Consider the following 18,372-nt stretch of genomic DNA (forward strand, 5'->3'; position numbering starts at 1 on the left):
GGGCTGAAGAGAAGCCCAAGTGGGATGGCAGAACCTTTCGTTGGTTTGGGACCTTTGTTGTTGGGTCTGGACTTTACCTGAGGGCTGAGCCATGTGACTCTCCCAGAGATGGAAAACTGGTGAGCAGAAATGTAGGAAGCACTGTAAATCCAGGCATAGCCAGCAGGTGGTGCTACGGTGTGGCCATGCCTGTGACAGCCAATGAGGGGTCCCCCTCTTCCCAAAAGCCAGAACAGGTGCCCTAAGGTGAGCACTCAACTGCAGGATGGGGAGAGAGAGTCGGTGGAGGCAGCCCCTCAAGCACCCTGCCCACAGCCCCCCTTTCTCTTGTGAGAAGAGGCCATTTCGCAGGTGGCTAGGTGGATCCAGGTCTTCAGTCCGTGCTGAATAGTGACAGAGACGCAGCCGCGTTAGACTGGTCTAGCTGAAACAAAAGACAGAACTATGTGGCACTTTAAAGACTAACACCTAATAAACCATCTTGTTAGTCTTTTAAAGTGCCACATAGTTCTGTCTTTTCTTCAATACGTGCTGGCTGCCGCTCCTGGGTGGCTGCCAGGGGGTGGAAGGCAGGGCCGGCTGCAGAAGTCCCTGCACCCCCAAAGCAAGCTGCTGCCATCGAGCCAAGTGCCAAGTGCTGGATAGCCAGAGACAGCTGCAGGGTGTCCCCAAATTGTGACACTCTGCAGCAAGCCAACTCCCTCATGAAAAGGGGCCAAATACCCCCCCCCATTCTTTCCATGACTGCCCCAGCCCACGAGCATTCACATGCCCAGGCCCCGTCCATCGGGCACTGTTCCAGTGCATGTGGCAGGCTGAGGGGATGGCAGCCAAGGGCCTGGCATTGCCAGAAGTACAGCTGGGGTTTGGTAACCAGTTGCGGTCACTTCCCCCTGCTCCAACTACGAGTGCGGAGCTGGCTCACGGCCGCTTTCCGAGTGCCTGGATGTGCCACGCGGCCTGATGCGTTCTCTGTGCTTTCTGGGCAAGCCAGAGCCATGCCATATTGCTCCAGGAGAGCCCTGCGGGAATGCACTCTGGGCTGTCCTGGGAGGCAGGGCTGTGACCAAGCTGGGAGGAACCAGGCTCTGGCCACCCCCGCAGGACCGGGAGGAGAGGGCCACGAAGTGCAATCTGGGCCTCTGGCTGGGCCACTGGTTCTTAGCAGCCATAGCGTCTGCCAGGAGTAACAGTGCCTGGCCAAGGCTAAGAGCAGAGGCATGATCCACATAGACAGCACTGGAAGCCAGTGTTCCTCCAACCCTAGCCACCCACCCAGAGCACAGAAACAGCAGGAGGGACAGCGCGCTACAGTCCTGCCTGGCACATGAGCAATTGCCCCAGAGTAGTTTCATGAGTTGCATCCCCCCACAGCATCACATCCCACAACTCAGAGAGCTATGCTGCATGTGCCCCCACCTGTCCGCCCCCTTCAGCTGTAACAAGCCAGCTGCAACCCCTAACCCCTTGGCAGGAGGAAGCTCCCAGAGACAACAGATAGAGGCCACTGTAGGAGAGGACAAAAGCGGCTTAACATTCTCCAGCCCTCAGCAGCGCCTCTGGCAGCCATCCCCACTGGCACTAGTAGGCAAAGGCCCTGAGCCCAGCACAAGGCCTTATGTGCAGAACTGGCTACCAGGTTGGGCAGCAACCTCAGTACTCCTCACTGCCCCATCCCTGCCCCTCTAAGTCAGCCAGCACGTCTGAGCGCCCCCACAGGGCTCTAGGTAGTAGGGGGTGTCTCATCCCAAAGGAGGACAGGCCACTCAGGGACAGGCAGCTGTTAGTGAACCAGGCAGACAGGGTAGAAAAGGAACTAAGGAGGTGAGAGTGGGGCGGGGTTCTCTTTTGAGAGTCCATATATTATTTAGAAAAGGCCAGCAGCCACTCAGCCCCCACCCCCACACACAGGCCTGGCTCCTGTGCACTCAGGTAGTCAGGCCTCGCAGTTTACTAAAGGGCATCCCAGCCAGGAGGGGGCTGCATGAGACGCACCCAGCTGATGCCTGATCCTGCTGACTCCTTTTCAACACGTTCTTCAACAGAGACCCAGGTCCTGCGTGTTCCTGAGGGTTTTATTCTCAGCAGTGATTTGTAAAAGTCTACGGCCCCTTGGTTTCCAACTGACGCCTTCTTGGCATTTCCAGTCTGGGAAACAAGGGCCCTGTGTCAGGGCCAAGCTGTCTTCCCTCAAAGGGACACAGCTTCCCATGGTAGCGAGGCAGAAAGGCCACGTCTGAGAGAGCCCTTTCCTCTGGCAGAACAGCCAGCCTGGAAAGTAACTTGTCTGCCGTGGCTGGAATGACTGGCTGCAGCAGAATCCCGTAAAGCCGCAGACATTCCAGCGTGACATGAAGGATGGTGTCAAGCCATTGCTTCTCGGCAGGGTTCTCTCGGCAGAGTTTCCAGGGTGCATGTCTCTGGAAGAAGCCATTGGTCTGCCTCACACATGCAGTGATGGATTCTAAAGCCTTGTATATTTGGAAGTGTTCAAAATAGTGAGTCACCTGGGAGGGCAGGTGGGCGACTGATGCTACCAGCTGGTAGTCCTCAGCCACAGCCCTTCCTGAGGCTTCCCCAGGCATGAGGGCAGAGTCCTTTCGAAAACACAACTCTGAGAAGGGTGGGTAAGTCCCACTGGGGTTGATGTTATGAGCTGTACAACGGTTAAGAAGCCCTCCAAGGGCATCTGCGAGTTCAGAATTCAGCAGCTTAATAACTTTCTCCTCATAATAGTCACAGTCTCGCTCAGGGACACCCTGCCTTAGCAGAAAGTACCTAAAGCCATCGACTGTGTACCGTGTGAAACACGCCACTGGATCCACCACGTTGCCCAGGCTTTTTGACATCTTTTGCCCTCGGACCGTCCAGTGGGAGTGCACGTAGATCTGCTCCGGAGGATCCAGGCCCACAGCCATGAGCAATGCTGGCCAGTAGATGGCATGGAATTTGAGGATGTCCTTGCCAACAACATGGTGAGCAGCTGGCCACCAGGCATGATGTGTGTCAGGGTAGCCAGCTACAGTCAGATAGTTCACCAGGGCATCTACCCACACATAAATGGTTTGTGTTGAGTCACCAGGGACAGGGATACCCCACTGTAATCGGCTTCTCTCCCGGGAGACAGACAGGTCTGGCAAGTCCTCTTCCAGCCACCGGAGCACCAGCTGGTAGAAAGGTTCAGGGGAGATGACATGCCGATTCCCCTGAAGCCACTTTCTTAACGGCTCTTGAAATTCAGACAGCTTGAACATGTAGTTCTCCTCCTTGGTCCAGTGCACCTGAGCGCGCGAGAGAAAAGTTAATTACAACCCATACCCTTCACTAACAGTTCTACAACAGGTACCCACAGCTTTGTTCTTTACGATGTTACCCAAGAGTGAGAACAGGCATTTACATGGCACTGTTGTAGCTGGCATTGGCAAGGTATGTGTGCACCAGATATAATACATTCATATACCTCTTTCTGTTTCAGCTTGTAGGCTCTATAGCTGTACCTTTGTAAACTGCGCTTTCACCATAAAGAGACTGCACTATTGTGTGAGATTTGAATTTTGTGACTATATTTTTAATCTCGCAGTTATAGGGTTTTTCAAATGGTTTGACAGCTCTAATTTTTACATACAAGTTTTTCTTCAGGCTGAATGCTAGATCTCAAAAGGTACAATGGAGTGACATGGAATTCATGTGGCTATTTTTTTCTGTTTTGTGCACAGAGTGTGTTACAAGGCTGATGTGTTAAAAACAGTGTTATAAAGTGTTCTAGGTGGTAGAACCCTGTAACTACAAATTTAGACCATTAACTGTGCTCCTGTCCATGAATAGACATGCCAAATTTCAAATGGATCTAACCCTATAAGCAAATGAGGTTTGAAATTCCAGCTTCTCTTGAAACTGCTTGTGTGTCTTTGTACCACAAAGAAGCAGTGAACACCCCTACGGGGAGCACAGGGCCTGAACCCTGGGGAGAAGGCAGAAGAGAATGTGGCTGCCCATTCACTTGCTGAGACACGAGGTGATAGGGAAGGCACCAGGCGTGCCCAGGGCAGGGAGGAGGGCAGCGCAGCTCAGTGCAGTACCTGATGCCCACTCTCTAGCGAGACCTTGCAGGGGTGGCCCTGCGCATCAGGGCGCTCAGTGACCTGGGCCTGGCTCAGGAAGCACTCGTCCGGTGTGCAGTACCAGCCCTCGTAGAAGGCCTTGTAGAGCATCCCGCGGCCCTGTAGTGCTGTCCAGAAGTGCTGCACCGCCCGGCAGTGGCGTGGCTCGGTGGTGCGGATGAAGTCGGTGAAGGAGACGGCGGCCCGGGAGAAGAGGTCATGGAAGAGGCCGGACACGTGAGCGCAGTGCTCAGGGGGAGACGTCCCAGACGCAGCCGCCGCTTGCTGGATCTTCAGCCCGTGCTCATCGGTTCCTGAAATGGCCAAGCGGGGCACTGAGCACGGGGCTGTCGCAGGTGCTGCCTCCCTGGGCCCGCCTGAGACAGGGCATGGGAGCGCCAAGTCCTGCCGCTGCAGGGAACCACTCCCAGGCCGGGGCCAGCTCTGGGGGCAGGAGACTCCCACGCTCGGTGGCACTGGGGCAGGGTGGGCGGGCACCCTGAGCCCCAAAACTGCGACGGGAGCTCCTGGGAGCAGAGCAGCAGCTGCCCTGGGCACCTGCCAGGAACCAGCCCCGCACGCTGCCCCCGCCTCCTCCAGCCCCAGCCGACCCCTGTCCCCCCCCAGCGACCGCCCCCTCCCCCACTAGCCCCCTCAGAGACCGCCCCCTCCCTCCCCTCCCCCACTACCCCCTCAGCGACCGCCCCCTCCCCCACTACCTCCCTCAGCAACCGTCCCATCCCCCACTGCCCCCCAGCGACCGCCCCCTCCCCCACTACCCCCCTCAGAGACCGCCCCATCCCTCCCCTCCCCCACTGCCTCCTCAGCGACCGTCCCCTCCCCTCTCCCACTGCCCCCCTCAGCGACTGTCCCCTCCCCCACCGCCCCCTTCCTGTCCCCCCACCGACCCGTGGCGAGGCGGCCCGCGCCCGGCCGCAGGCCCCTGAGGCGGTGCAGCGCGTCGGCCAGCAGCGCGGAGTAGAGGTGCCCCACGTGCGGCGGCCCGTTGACGTAGAAGATGGGGGTGGAGAGCAGCCAGCGGCGGCCGGGCCCGGAGCCGCGCCGCGAGGGGGGGGCCCGGGGCGGGGGGCGGAGCGGGCCGCGCGCCGGGAGCAGCCGCATGGCCAGAGCCGGCGGCCGCACCATGGCGACGGCGGCGGCGAGAGGCGCTTGCTGCGCGTGCGCCTGCGGCTGCGCGGCGGGAGCCGCCAATGGGGCGCGGCGGGCGGCGCATGCGCGGCGGGAGGGCCGAGGGCAGCGCGAGCGAGGGCGCGGAGCGGAGGCCGGCGCGCTGCAGACATGTTCGGCTGCCGGGCGGGGCCGCTGGCGCGGGGCCTGCGCTCCCTCAGCCCCAGGCCGCGGGGCCGGGCGGCGGCAGGTGGGTCGGGGCGAACGGCCCCCGGGCCCCCGCCCCTCGCCTCCCGCCCGGGCCCCTTCCCCCCGGGAACCCCCCCTCCCCCCCCCGCCCGTCCCGGGGCCCCGGCTCGCCCCTTCCCCCCGGGAACCCCCCCCCCCGCCCGTCCCGGGGCCCCGGCTCGCCCCTTCCCCCGGGAACCCCCCCCCCCCGGGGGGCCCCGGCTCGCCCCCCCCCCGGGGCCCCGGCTCGCCCCTCCCCCGGGAACCCCCCCCCCGCCCCCGGGGCCCCGGGCCCCCCCCCCCCCCCCCCCCCCCGTCCCGGGGCCCCGGCTCGCCCCTTCCCCCGGGAACCCCCCCCCCCGCCCGTCCCGGGGCCCCGCCTCGCCCCTTCCCCCGGGAACCCCCCCCCCCGCCCGTCCCGAGGCCCCGGCTCGCCCCTTCCCCCGGGAACCTCCCCCCCGCCTGTCCCGGGGCCCCGGCTCGTCCCTTCCCCCGGGAACCCCCCCCCGCCCCCCCCCCCGCCCCTCCCCCGGGAACCCCCCCCCCGCCCCCGGGGCTCGCCCCTTCCCCCGGGAACCCCCCCCCCCGGCCCCCCCGGCTCGCCCCTTCCCCCGGGAACCCAACCCCCCCCCCTGCCCGTCCCGGGGCCCCGGCTCGCCCCTTCTCCTGGGAACCCCCCCCCCCCCCCCCGCCCCGTCCCCCTTCCCCCGGGGCCCCCCGGCTCGCCCCTTCCCCCGGGAACCCCCCCCCCCGCCCGTCCCGGGGCCCCGGCTCGCCCCTTCCCCCGGGAACCCCCCCCCCCGCCCGTCCCGGGGCCCCGGCTCGCCCCTTCCCCCAGGAACCCCCCCCCCGCCCGTCCCGGGCCCCGCCCCCCCCCCCGCCCCCCCGCCCCTTCCCCCAGGAACCCCCCCCCCCCCGCCCGTCCCGGGGCCCCGGCTCGCCCCTTCCCCCGGGAACCCCCCCCCCCCCTCCCGGGGCCCCCGCCCCCCCCCCCGCCCGCCCCGGGGCCCCGGCCTCCCCCCCCCCGCCCCCCTCCCCCCCCGCCCCCCCCCGGGGCCCCGGCTCGCCCCTTCCCCCGGGAACCTCCCCCCCCGCCCGTCCCGGGGCCCCGGCTCGCCCCTTCCCCCGGGAACCCCCCCCCCCCCCCCCCCCCCGCCCGTCCCGGGGCCCCGGCTCGCCCCTTCCCCCGGGAACCCCCCCCCCCGCCCGTCCCGGGGCCCCCCGGGGCTCGCCCCTTCCCCCGGGAACCCCCCCCCTCCCCCCCCCGCCCGTCCCGGGGCCCCGGCTCGCCCCTTCCCCCGGGAACCCCCCCCCCCGCCCGTCCCAACCCCCCCCCCCGCCCGCCCCGGCTCGCCCCTTCCCCGGGAACTCCCCCCCCCCCCGCCCCCGTCCCCCGGGGCCCCCCGGGGCTCGCCCCTTCCCCCGGGAACCCCCCCCCCCGCCCCGTCCCCCCCCCCCCCCGGGGCCCCCCCCCCCGCCCGCTCGCCCCTTCCCCCGGGAACCCCCCCCCCCCCGCCCGTCCCGGGGCCCCGGCTCGCCCCTTCCCCCGGGAACCCCCCCCCCCGGGGCCCGTCCCGGGGCCCCGGCTCGCCCCTTCCCCCGGGAACCCCCCCCCCCCGGCCCCGTCCCCCTTCCCCCGAGGCCCCCCCGGCTCGCCCCTTCCCCCGGGAACCCCCCCCCCCCGCCCCCCCCCCCCCCCGTCCCGGGGCCCCGGCTCGCCCCTTCCCCCGGGAACCCCCCCCCCCGCCTGTTCCGGGGCCCCGGCTCACCCCTTCCCCCGGGACCGCCTCCCCGGGTCCCCGGCTCGTCCCTTCCCCCGGGAACTCCCCCCCCCCCCCCGCCCCGGGTCCCTGGCTCACCCATTGCCCCCGGGAAACACACCCCCCCCCCCCCCCGGCCCGGGTCCCTGGCTCGCCCTTTGCCCCCGGGAGTCGTCTTCCCCCACCCTCCCATTCCTCGCGGGAGCTGGTCGCCACCTGTCACAGAGCCCGGGCTGTTCTAGGGCTGCTGCTATGCCGCAATCCTGGGGCTTCGGGGAAGGGGTTTGTGAAAGCCGGGCCAGTGTCCGCCCATTAGATCCGAGAGCTGCTCGCTGAGCCAGGCGTTGCTGGGCACCAAGGAGAATGGGGGGTTGCAGGGACAGCCAAGGCAGTAGACAAGTCCATGGTGGATGGGTTCCTCCGTGCTTGGTAGCCAGGGGATGAGGGATCCTGACTTTGCTGCAGCTGGGAGGGGAAGTGGGGTTGGATCAATCCAGCTGCTTGTTCTGTGCACTGCCCTTGAACCTCTGGTACTGGGCTGTGTGGGAGACCAGCTGTTGGGCTAGATGGACCGTTAGTTTGCCTGAATGCTAGTTCTCATTGCCGCCAGCCACCTGGGCTCAGGATGATGAATAGATGTGAATGCCAAGATTTCTAGGTGTGAAGTAACAGTCTGGGTGAGATCACTGTTGCCTTGCCTGCTGAATGTCTTTGGAGTTGAGTACCTGCTAGTGGAAGAGAAATGGGGTGTGAGTTCTCAAACAGTTATCTGCATGTGAGTCACAGGCTTTGAGTCTAGGACAGAACTAAAACCAGTGGGGCTTGCTGGTAAAGTTAGGGGTTCTTAGCTGTGCTGGGTTTTACCCAGTTCTGTGATCTTTTGCATAAGAATGTGGGTGGCGAGGAATAGCTTTGGTGGCACCATCAGCTGGATTCTTAGAACGACTGTGTTCATCTTTGAGGTAGGGATATCTCAGTGTGAGGGCTGTTTAAGGATGTGTATTGAGCTTTCAGAGCATGGGAGCAGTGAACGAAGTCCCTTGTGCAGCTTTCCTGTCCATGACTGAAATACTGCATAGAGCCTGGGGCATCTGCTGGCCCCAAGCTCCATGCAGCGCTTCCACTGTGAAATGTACAAGAGCCCAGCAGGGACTCCTGTACATTTCAAGGGTGGAATGCTGCTGCTGTGCCCCTCCCATGGAGCTGGAGGGAACTGACCCTTAAGCAGGCTCCTCCCTGCACCCCCTCTGCTCCTCCTCCCCCACTGCCTTTTTCTGACTAGTCACTTACATCCCTACTCTGTACCGTGTGCAGGATGCAGGAGTTAAGGGTTTCTTCTTCGATTTTCCTCCTCTTTCCTGTGACCCACTGTCGCAGCCTGGGCCACATTCACATGACACTGTAAAAAAGGTTACAACTGATTCCAGGTGGTGAAGGGATGTGGAGCAAGGCAAATGGGAATGGCACTGGTGCGGCAAATGCAGAGGGGTCGTGTTCAGGAGGAGATGGCAGGAAATCCATGGTAGTCATGGTTTGGCGATGTGGGGCAAATCTAGGAGTCCCTTCCAGGTATAACTCCTGTTCCACACATTTGTTAAGCCCTCTGGAGGGCTTTGAGCTTTCTATAATCGATGGGTGGGGTGAGGGTCCCCAAAGGCCTTGTATGCCAACCCAAGTTAAACCATTGGCTCTCATTTAAAAACAGATTGATTTTCCCAACAAAGTTACTTTTAATAAGTTAACATTGAAAGTGTGTGCCAGTGGACTTCAGCTAAATACCTTCCTTCCAGAAAAAAACTGGCCAAAATGTGGCACCGTTGGAAAAACCAAAAATTTAAAAATTCTGGAACTTGTTAACTGATTCTCCCCTCTCCCCTCCCCCACACATACATGTTTTACACTACCCACCCACCATTTTTAACTGTCTCTAAAACTAGCGAAAATATATGTGCAAAGGTCAAAATGACAATTGTCTAGGAATTCATAGAATCCTGTTTCTTATTCAGACTCTATTTCCATTGTATAGCAGAGACATAGTGCAACAGCACTCGCTACAAAACTTGCATTGTTAGTTGCTACACGTTATATTAATGGAGTTCAAATACATACTTGCAAGCTGTACCCACAATTACATAAACCTTCAACATCATACAGTCATCCAATCTTATGATGCCATGGGTTTATCATTATGTTTCCACTCTATTCCACCAATACATCACACTAAGAATAAGTATGGAACTTGGATGTATTAATGTACCTGAGACTCTGGCTCTGAAATATTTACTACCTATTGAATAAACATAGATGTAGCAGCTGATTTCCACTGGAGAAGAAAACAACTTATGAGTACTCGTGGGTACCTGGTGTAAATTGTGTTTGATAGTAGTGAGTCATCACAGAAGACTGGAGAAGTGGATCCCTTAAATGTTAACTTCCCAGATGTTTGGCTTGTTCAGATGTGTGGGATTTTTATAAAGAGGGTGTCATTTTGGGGTTAGTAGCTGGACTCCCAAGCACACATTCCTTTTTTCCAACAAAGGAGCTAAAGTTGAAAGTCCTTATTTGGGATTTAATATTAATAGGAAACTTTTGGTCTCAAGCCTTACCTAAGTCTTGTAAATGCTTTCTGCAGTTGTCAGTATTGGTTCAGATACGACACACTCTGCAGTCCCGAGCACCCTAGTAGAATCATAGAATCCTAGGGCTGAAAGAGACCTCAGGAAGTCATCGAGTCCAGCTGCCTTCCCAAAGCAGGACCAACGGTAACTAAATCAACCCAGCCAGGGCTTTGACAAGGTGGGACTTAAAAATATCTAGGAATGGTGATTCTACCCACTCCCCAGGGAACCCATCCCAGTGCTTCACTACCCTCCTAGGGAAAGAGTTTTTCCTAATATTCAACCTAGACCTCCTGCCTAGTGTAGATAACAATTATTCCAGAATAACATAGTCCATGTCTACACTACAAGCAGTTATTTCGACATAATGTCGAGCTGGAGGACTTTTTACTCCAACTCTTGTAACCCTCATTTTATGAGGAGTAAGGGAAGTCAGAAGAGTAGTGCTGTTCCTTGGACTTCCTGCTAGTATATAGTGCCAAAAGCCAAATTAGGCTATTTTGACTTAACCTACGCAGTTATCGTAGCTGAAGTTGACTAGCTTATTTCAGCTTTAGCCCTGCTGTGTAGACATGCCCCAAGAGATGTTATCTTTATAAATTTCCAATTCTTTTTTGAGCCTTGATAAATTCTTGTCTTAAACAATATCCTATGGCAGTGGGTTCCACAGCGGATGTGGGAAAAGGTAATTCCTGTTGTCCATTTTGAATTTGGCACCTTCTGATGTGTTTGAATGTCCCCTTGCTCTAATGTGAGAGCTTGGTCAGGAAGGTTGGTGTCCCTGTGAATGTAATTGAAAGACCAGAGAAGCAGGAAGCTCTGAAACAAATTTCTTCATAAATTGGAGGGTAGGAGCTACCAGGCAGAGTTGTGTGCTCTGATATTAGATGCCTAATGTGCATAGTGGTTCCTCTGATGTCTGTAGAGATGAATCTTAATTGTCCTGAGCCTAGTTTTTCCTTTCCTGGAAGAAGCAGATTCTCACTTCTGGAATTGGTCACTGGAAGGGCTGTTCTTGGCATGGCAGCTTTTAGAGAAATGTGAATTGTGCTCGTAGAAAGTCTTGCGACACATTAGACGTGCTGCATTCTTCTAGGCCTTGTATACAGACTATTGCTGTGTTTGAATGTAGTAGTGACAAACTGTTAGCTGGCAATTTTTTCCTGGACTACCTTGTCAGCTAATTCAATTATTCAGACTCCTGTTTGGATAGTCACTGTTGTTTGGATAGTCACTGTGTGACATGTAAGACGGGTTCTAGAGGTAGCCAAGTAAAATAAATCCCAATGGGTCAGTGCCTTGCTGTCAGCAGGAGTGTAGTAACGACCTTGGAAGGCCATTGGAAAATCTAGCAGCTTATGACCTTGAAAGTTGCTACTATTTATACTGGTCACTGTTTCCTTTCTACTTCCATATTTTTCATGCTTACACATTTGTGGAAAATTCTTATTTCCTAAATTTTACGTGTTGATCTCTACCTAAAAGTGGTTTTTTCATAAATTGAAGCAACTTATTCAGTTGATCTTGAAACATATTTTTCCTGTGTTAAGAAAATCTAGCCACTTTTAAAAAGAGCTGTATGAAAAATGGCTGAAGATTTAAGCTGGTCATACACGTCGTCCTCCTTGAGAAGTAAAAAATGACAATTTGTGCACGTCAGGAGGCGTTATTGGCAAGTTCATGGTTAGTTAGGTTTATGCACGATTGGTTCCAGGAGCTTATGATGTGGCTTGTGAAGTCTGCACAGATTGGAAATGTTGCCAGCTTAGTAGCTGTGGATAAAATTAATGTCCAAGCTTTGTAAGATTAAAGGGAAAGTGTGGTAATGTAATGTTAACAGCATTCCACTGTTGTTCATGAGTTACATTTGAGTATTTTCTCTTTCACTCTGGTGAAATATCTTAAGTTCCTAGAAGTGCAGACTATGAAAAACATACTGTATTAATTATGTGTCCAAGTTAGCATTTGCATTTCCTGATAGTATCTTGTGCAACTGTGGTATGGCATGAATACCATGTTTTGCATTTAATATATTTCAAATTCAATATGGAACGTATCTATTATGTTTAATTCACAGGATATTGGTTGACCTTCCCAAACACCCTCTTGTCTCTGTTTTTCTCTCGTCTCCATTCACCTCTGTTGCACAGTCAGGCCTCTCCAGATGCAGCTAAAGTTTCAACAAGTGATTGTAGTGTGAAAATCTGGCCTCAGCGTCCCTAGAGGTCATTAGCACATGTTGCTTCCCTTGACTTCAACTGTAAAATTGTGCTAGTACAGCATGTAATGGGGGACACAGGCAGAAACCAGACAGGTGAAGGGGATCACCAGGCACAGTTCTGAATAACTGAATTCTCATGCTCTGACCTTGAGCAAGTTGATTGAATTAATCAAGTTGGTCTCTCCCTCCATCCCTATGCCCCAACAGCAAACTTTCTGAGTTAACAGTGACTGCCCTGCCAGGGCGACAAGCTCCTTGTCTCTCTGCTGTGGACTGCCCCTCTGAGATGAAGGAAGTTCCTGCAGTCCCCTTATGTGGGACTGTAGCTGTTTGTCTCACCAGAATGAGGGAAATTGCCATTTAGTCCTAACAATCGTCCCCCTTCACTCTAGGCCAGGGGTCTTTAACCTTTCTAAGCACAAGATCCCTTTTCGAGTTTGTCAATCCAGGATCTACCTCAAACCCAAATACCCTTGTTCCAACTTCTTTCCCACTCCGTCTCCAAGGCCCCGCCCTGCTCACTCTGGAGATGGGGTACAAGGGTGGGGGGAGAGGGATACCCTGACATCAGTGGTCCCACTCTTTTGCCTCCCCCCATCCTGCACTGCAAGCAGGAGGCTCTCGTAGGGGCAGGAGCAGCATGGCTATTGGGGAAGGGGCACCTGAAGTACTAACACTTGGTAACCTCTTGGCCAAGCCAGTCAGGATCTCCTGTCAGAGGCTCCAGGGTCTACTGGTGGATCCTGATCTACTGGTTGGTGATCACTGCTCTCGACAGTAGGGATGTAAAAGGTTAACCAGTAAGTCTCATACTTAATGGGTGAGGCCTACCAGTTGCAATTAACTGCTAGAAGTTGCAATTAACTTACCTACCAGTTGCAATTAACTGCCCCCCGGCGGTAGGGACTGCCAGCTCTGGAGACTTCACTGCGGGCTCTGCAGTATAAAACAATTTTTAGCGGTTACATGGTTACATTTTAAAATGTATTTTCACATCCCTACTAGCAAGCAAATGGTCTGGTAGCACTTCATAGACTAACAAAACACATCCCTAGTAGACAGTGTCATTTTTGTCTTCTGTTTGGAGTTGTTTTCATGCGGCTTTAGGCTGGGGTAATCCACAGCGTCCAGCATCAGTGTCTGTAGGGAGTGTGCCGAGTTCTTGCTTGTAATGACCTTTGCTTGCAGTACTCAAGTCTGCTGTAGAGAAGGTAGCCTGGGGTTTGGTCCAGCCTGCTGCAAGCAAGCAGTAACTGTTCACTCACCAGCACCAGTTCCTGCAGTGAGGGAGTTTCTAAGGTTTCCCACCATTGCTGTGGCCAGTGGTAGCCATATGATGGGCTAGTGGAAGCAGAGCACAGATTAGCATGACAATAGTTCAGATGCCAGTGACTTTTGGTGCGCAGCCCGCGTGTGCATGCTTATTGAGATCACTCATCTGACCTCACTAGGGTTGTCAATAGTGGGGGCCGATAGGCAAGCGTTCTGGTGAAGACCAGGTCCTTTTTGCTGATCGGGCTTAGTAACTTCTCCTTGCCTTGGGTCTCAGGCACCAATTGCTGTCTCAAGACATGGCTACGCACGAACTGAGCTTGACGCAAGTTACTGTGGCATGCAGCGACCCACGTTTGTGTGTTGCTCGTGCGAGTGCAGACTTGGCTGTTTGCATCTGCTCTGTACATGCTCCCAGGAGTGTTTGTGTTGCTGCAAAGTATGATGCATGGGAGGTAGGGACCGTAGCCTGCCACATGTCGCAGTCTGGAGTGTAGTCCCTTTTGGGAACTTTTTGCAGTGTGGGGGGAGTAGAAATGAGTTAGACAAGGACCCTGGAGAGCTGGGAGGGGGTCACTTTTCTCCATCCCAGAATGCCATCCATTGCCTATTGTTTGTCTTTTAAAAAAAAAAAAATCCCACCAACTCACACAGCACTTCCAGGGTCTGCCCTGCCTGATCAAAGCATGGAGCCCACAGAGCTCAGTGCTTGTCTCATGAACGTTGCAAACACAGGAGGCAGGATTCTCCCACAGCTGCAGACCTGCAGGAGGCACTGCAGCAATGGGGGACGTGAGGATTTCTTCAAGGACAGTTTGCTAAGGAAGGTAGCAGAAATCAATTCAGGCTTGTGGGTGGCATTCACAGAGCAGCTGCAGACAGCAGAGCATCGCTTCTGGGCCCAAGCAAAAAGCACAGACCATTGGGATCGCATCGTACTGCAGGTTTGGGAAGATGAGCAGGGCCTGCAGCGCTTTGGGAGGCAAAAGGCTGCAGTGGTGGGATCTGTGCGCTGAACCGGCCCCAGATCGAGAGCTGCATTGACTGGCAGGCGAGAGTGGTGATTGTATTCTGGAAACAGTGCTGGATTGCCACCAGAGAGTGGGAAATCAGTTTGGAGTTGGAAAATCCACAGCGGAGGCCATGAAGGGGCTCCTGCTGCTCAGGACTGCCTCTCCCCGTGGCGAGGTAGGGAGGGATTCCCAAGCTGGGGGCGGGCGATAGACCACACTCGTATCCATAGTGTGGCACAAGCTGGGGGCGGGCGATAGACCACACTCATATCCATAGTGTGGCACAAGCTGGGGGCGGGCGATAGACCACACTCGTATCCATAGTGTGGCACAAGCTGGGGGCGGGCGATAGACCACACTCGTATCCATAGTGTGGCACAAGCTGGGGGCGGGCGATAGACCACACTCATATCCCTAGTGTGGCACAAGCTGGGGGCGGGCGATGGACCACACTCGTATCCCTAGTGTGGCACAAGCTGGGGGTGGGCGATAGACCACACTCGTATCCCTAGTGTGGCACAAGCTGGGGGCGGGCGATAGACCACACTCGTATCCCTAGTGTGGCACAAGCTGGGGGCGGGCGATGGACCACACTCGTATCCCTAGTGTGGCACAAGCTGGGGGTGGGCGATAGACCACACTCGTATCCCTAGTATGGCACAAGCCACTTGCAACAGAGACATCAACAGAAAGGGTTCATTTCCTGTGCTTTAGCAAGCTTGGTCAGTCACCAGGGACACTTCACCGATGCCGGAGTGAGCTGGTCTGGCAGGTGTGTGATGCTCAGAAAGCTGCCAGCAGGGGCCTTCTTTCCCACCTGGTGCCTTGCCCGGGGCAGTGTTGAAGTGCCAGTAGTGAGTTTGCGGGACTGCTCTTTGCTCCCTGGCTCACGATGCTTACACTGGCCACCTCAAGGCCACGAAGGAACACTCCACCGGCACGGCAGATGCAGTGCCTGTTGGATATGCTGGAGGGGCATGGAAGGAATGCAGGGGTTTAGTCACTAGATTAGAGAAATATCCTAATGGTTATAGTCGGCCTTTGTCTGGCCTGAACGCTGAGGCAAAGGGGGAAAAGCTGTGTGTCCGCTGAACAGCGAGGGGGGGGGGTCTGGACAGCACCGCAGCAGTGTTCTGTTCTGTTCTGCTCTGGCATGTTCTCTGGGCTGGGAAGTGCGGCTGTCACTAGGAATCGGGGGGGGGGGGGGGGGGCTGCTGGGTATTTATAAATAGGACTGGCAGTTTGCCAGGCCCCGTGTGCTCTGCGTGTGCAGTGTGAAGGCATAAAGATAATCTCATTCTCAAAACCCAGAAACACACTGAATGGCACGAACGGCCACTCTGGAAACAGCTGGCCTGGGGAAACAGACGCTGGTCATAAATTAACGGGATGGAGCTTTGAGATTGCAAAGGCAGCAAACATTTCTGTACATCGGAGTGCACGAATGCAGTTGATTGTGGCTACACGGACGTATATGGGGAGGCAGTTTGGTTCAGTAGCTTTCAGCACCCCTGCTACAGGGGCCTCTGCTGAGTCTGGTATGCAGCTCATTGTGAAAACAGCAAGTCTGTGGCTCAGTTGTTGGCCTCCCAGGCCGGAGTTTTCAGAAATACTCATTGCTTGCAGGGGAACTGTGCTGCAGCCCTGCTCACGCCCGGCATGTGCAAACGCAGTTAGTGTGACAACAGTATGGACAAACTGTGCCAGAAGTCCCCCTCCTGCAACACTCTGAACAGTACCGTATTCAACATCGGGGGCCAGGATGGGCATTTGAACACTTATTCCCAAGACCGAATAACGTAGCAGTTCCATTTTCCGCTGTTGCATGATGGGAGGTGGGATTTCAGACTTAGTGCAGTTGATTCTTTTTAGCACAAAATAATTCACTGGGGGTGTTGGGCTCTCCAATAAATGTCAGATTTACTTGACTTTAATTGCTATGCCGTAAAACGTTACTGTGTATTGACAATTCTTTGTGTTTTGTTTAAAAAATTGTGTTCCTCAGGCAACTTGTTGCAGCGATGGAATATTCCCTTAAAACTACAGATGAGCAGACAAATGGCTAGCTCTGGTGTACCTGGGGGCAAAGGCGATAGTTCTGTTTTTGTCCTTATTGTGGGCTTGTCAACCTTAGGAGCAGGTGCATATGTAAGTAGAAAGGCAGTCCACAGAAGGAGCTGCAACACAGCTCCTGTTAAATGATTGCTTTCTTGCCTCCTTTGCTTCTTACTGCTGCTCTTCTTTCCCACTTTGGAAAACTTCATAGGACTCTAACGTTCAAACGGAACTGGCCGCAAATTAACCACTGTTTTCTCTCGTCATTTCAGTTACCTTTTGTCTTTCCTAGAAAGCCATCATTATCTGTCTATTGTGATTAACCACAGCTGTCTGTTTTCTTGTATGTGATAATTAGCACATGGTTCTGATGGTTTATCCTTTGAACAACCAACTTAATCAGGCCGTTGATTGCCAAATTTCATTTTTAATTTCCAAGTTGAAGTTTTGTATTTGTCCTCGTCAGATATTTGTAAACTTTTTACCTCCCCTTATGTAACTGAAGAAGCCAGGCTGAGGTGGTAAATGGCGTTCCGTGGCACCATGAATTCAGGAAATAAATAGCTTCTAGTAATAGGTTCCATTTAAAGGAATATGAATCTACCCTTTTGAAGTTCTGTTTCGTACAGAAAAGCACTATCTACAGCTGATAGTCCTGATTTAAAACTCTAAATGCTCAGTGTGCCTTTTGCCCTGATTTTAACATAGTGCCATGGCAGGCTCTTTGGGAAATAGGATTTTTATGTATCTTTTTAAAATTTGGGGTGAAAATGTGCTTGACATACTTTGGCTCTCTGATGTGCCCTGCCACCCTCCTCCCCAGTCCATTTCAGAGATGCCTGCTCTCCCTGCCTGACCAACGTGATCTGACCTTTGTCACGAAATGGAGCACCTAAATGAGGAAATGTCAGACATGAATCCACCCCCTCAAATTTTGAAAGATATAAGTCTGCCACTTAAGAGCTTTCTGAATGTGAAGAGCTTCCTTAGGGACTAGAGCCACGCGTTAAATTGTGTAAACCTCTTGGAGGGCTTCCCTAGCAAAGAAATTCTGTGGTAAAGTTGTTAGAGAAAAGGGCTGAGAACAGCAAGACCCATGTTCTAATACGGAAAAACCATGGACTTGGTGTGTGTGGTCTGGGGCTAAGCTGCTTTGCCTGCCTAGTCTCCTTTCCTGTTAGAAAACTTCAGCCCAAATCAGAATCCAACAAAGTGAGTCCTTTGTGTGAACTGATCTTCCTGAGGAATATGCCCATACCAAAGGGAAGAGGTTTTCATTGTATTTAAGTCCTGAAATGATAAATACACTTTGGCCACGTTTCTTTTGACCAACAAGGTAACTGGAAATGAATCCTGCTTGGCCAAGAGCTTTATGATGAAGTGTCCGCATTAATATTCAGTACTCTTTCCTTCTCTTTTCTTTCATTGCCTGTCTTCGCCTACAGTTTTGCAGTGTCATCATCTAAGACCCCCTTCTAGATCTCTAACGTCTACAGGTGTTCCTGGGAAAGATGGCAACAACCTAGTGTACTACTTAATTGTAGGAGGAACAGTCACTGGGGCAGGAGCTTATGTAAGATGCTTGAACTAAATGTTATGGAGTGGATGGGTGGGGGATACCATGGCATGATTAATACAATTTTTGTGACTCTCAAATGTCTAATACTAACTTAACTAAATCAAATGAAAAGTGTCCTCTCTGGGCTTTTCGTTAAAGGGACATTGTCAAATGGCGTACAATCATAGAATCATAGAATAATAGGACTGGAAGGGACCTCAAGAGGTCATCGAGTCCAGCCCCCCGCCCTCAAGGCAGGACCAACTCCAAATGTGATCTGTCCCCCCCTCCCCGCTCCAGTTCAGGGGTCTCTGATGGGGGAAACTTCCTGCTGAATTGAATTATTTGACACTAAATACCTAAAGCTCCAGCTTGCATTGGATTGGCTGTGTCTCTTGCTTTTCTTCATTGCCCGCAGG

The 18,372-nt window shown here is 54.8% G+C and overlaps 2 protein-coding genes across 19 annotated transcripts in view; one reads left to right on the forward strand and one right to left on the reverse strand.

The window, feature by feature from the left end:
• Positions 1–1,829: 1,829 nt before the first annotated feature.
• On the reverse strand, positions 1,830–5,266 carry MARS2 (methionyl-tRNA synthetase 2, mitochondrial). The gene is made up of 3 exons (XM_075896639.2): positions 5,009–5,266; positions 4,080–4,414; positions 1,830–3,281 (listed from the first exon to the last, which is right to left on the reverse strand). Exons 1-3 carry the CDS (start codon positions 5,244–5,246, stop codon positions 2,103–2,105), a joined length of 1,752 nt encoding a protein of 583 aa, XP_075752754.1. The 5' UTR covers positions 5,247–5,266; the 3' UTR covers positions 1,830–2,102.
• A 54-nt stretch (positions 5,267–5,320) lies between these two features.
• Positions 5,321–18,372, forward strand: part of AIFM1 (apoptosis inducing factor mitochondria associated 1) — a 30,909-nt gene continuing 17,857 nt past the window's right edge. For 6 of the 18 annotated variants that reach the window (XM_075896624.2, XM_075896625.2, XM_075896626.2 and 3 more), the window contains exons 1-2: positions 5,321–5,478; positions 16,346–16,488. In XM_075896624.2, the coding sequence (XP_075752739.1) occupies positions 5,400–5,478; positions 16,346–16,488 (222 nt within the window). In that variant the 5' untranslated portion in view covers positions 5,321–5,399. Of the gene's footprint in view, positions 5,479–16,345; positions 16,489–17,840; positions 17,969–18,372 lie in introns of all 18 variants that reach the window. The other 12 variants (XM_075896628.2, XM_075896635.2, XM_075896636.2 and 9 more) reach the window with 3 other exon arrangements.

Source organism: Pelodiscus sinensis, chromosome 13, assembly GCF_052426305.1.
Source record: "Pelodiscus sinensis isolate ZL-2025 chromosome 13, ASM5242630v1, whole genome shotgun sequence".
Classification (NCBI taxonomy): domain Eukaryota; kingdom Metazoa; phylum Chordata; order Testudines; family Trionychidae; genus Pelodiscus; species Pelodiscus sinensis.

Coding starts and splice junctions, on each gene's coding strand:
- MARS2 (XM_075896639.2), bottom strand. CDS start 5,246: ATGGTGCGGCCGCCGGCTCTGGCCATGCGGCTGCTCCCGGCGCGCGGC. Junction 4,415..5,008: donor CGCGGGCCGCCTCGCCACGG/GTCGGTGGGGGG, acceptor TGGCCATTTCAG/GAACCGATGAGCACGGGCTG. Junction 3,282..4,079: donor CGCTAGAGAGTGGGCATCAG/GTACTGCACTGA, acceptor TCGCGCGCTCAG/GTGCACTGGACCAAGGAGGA.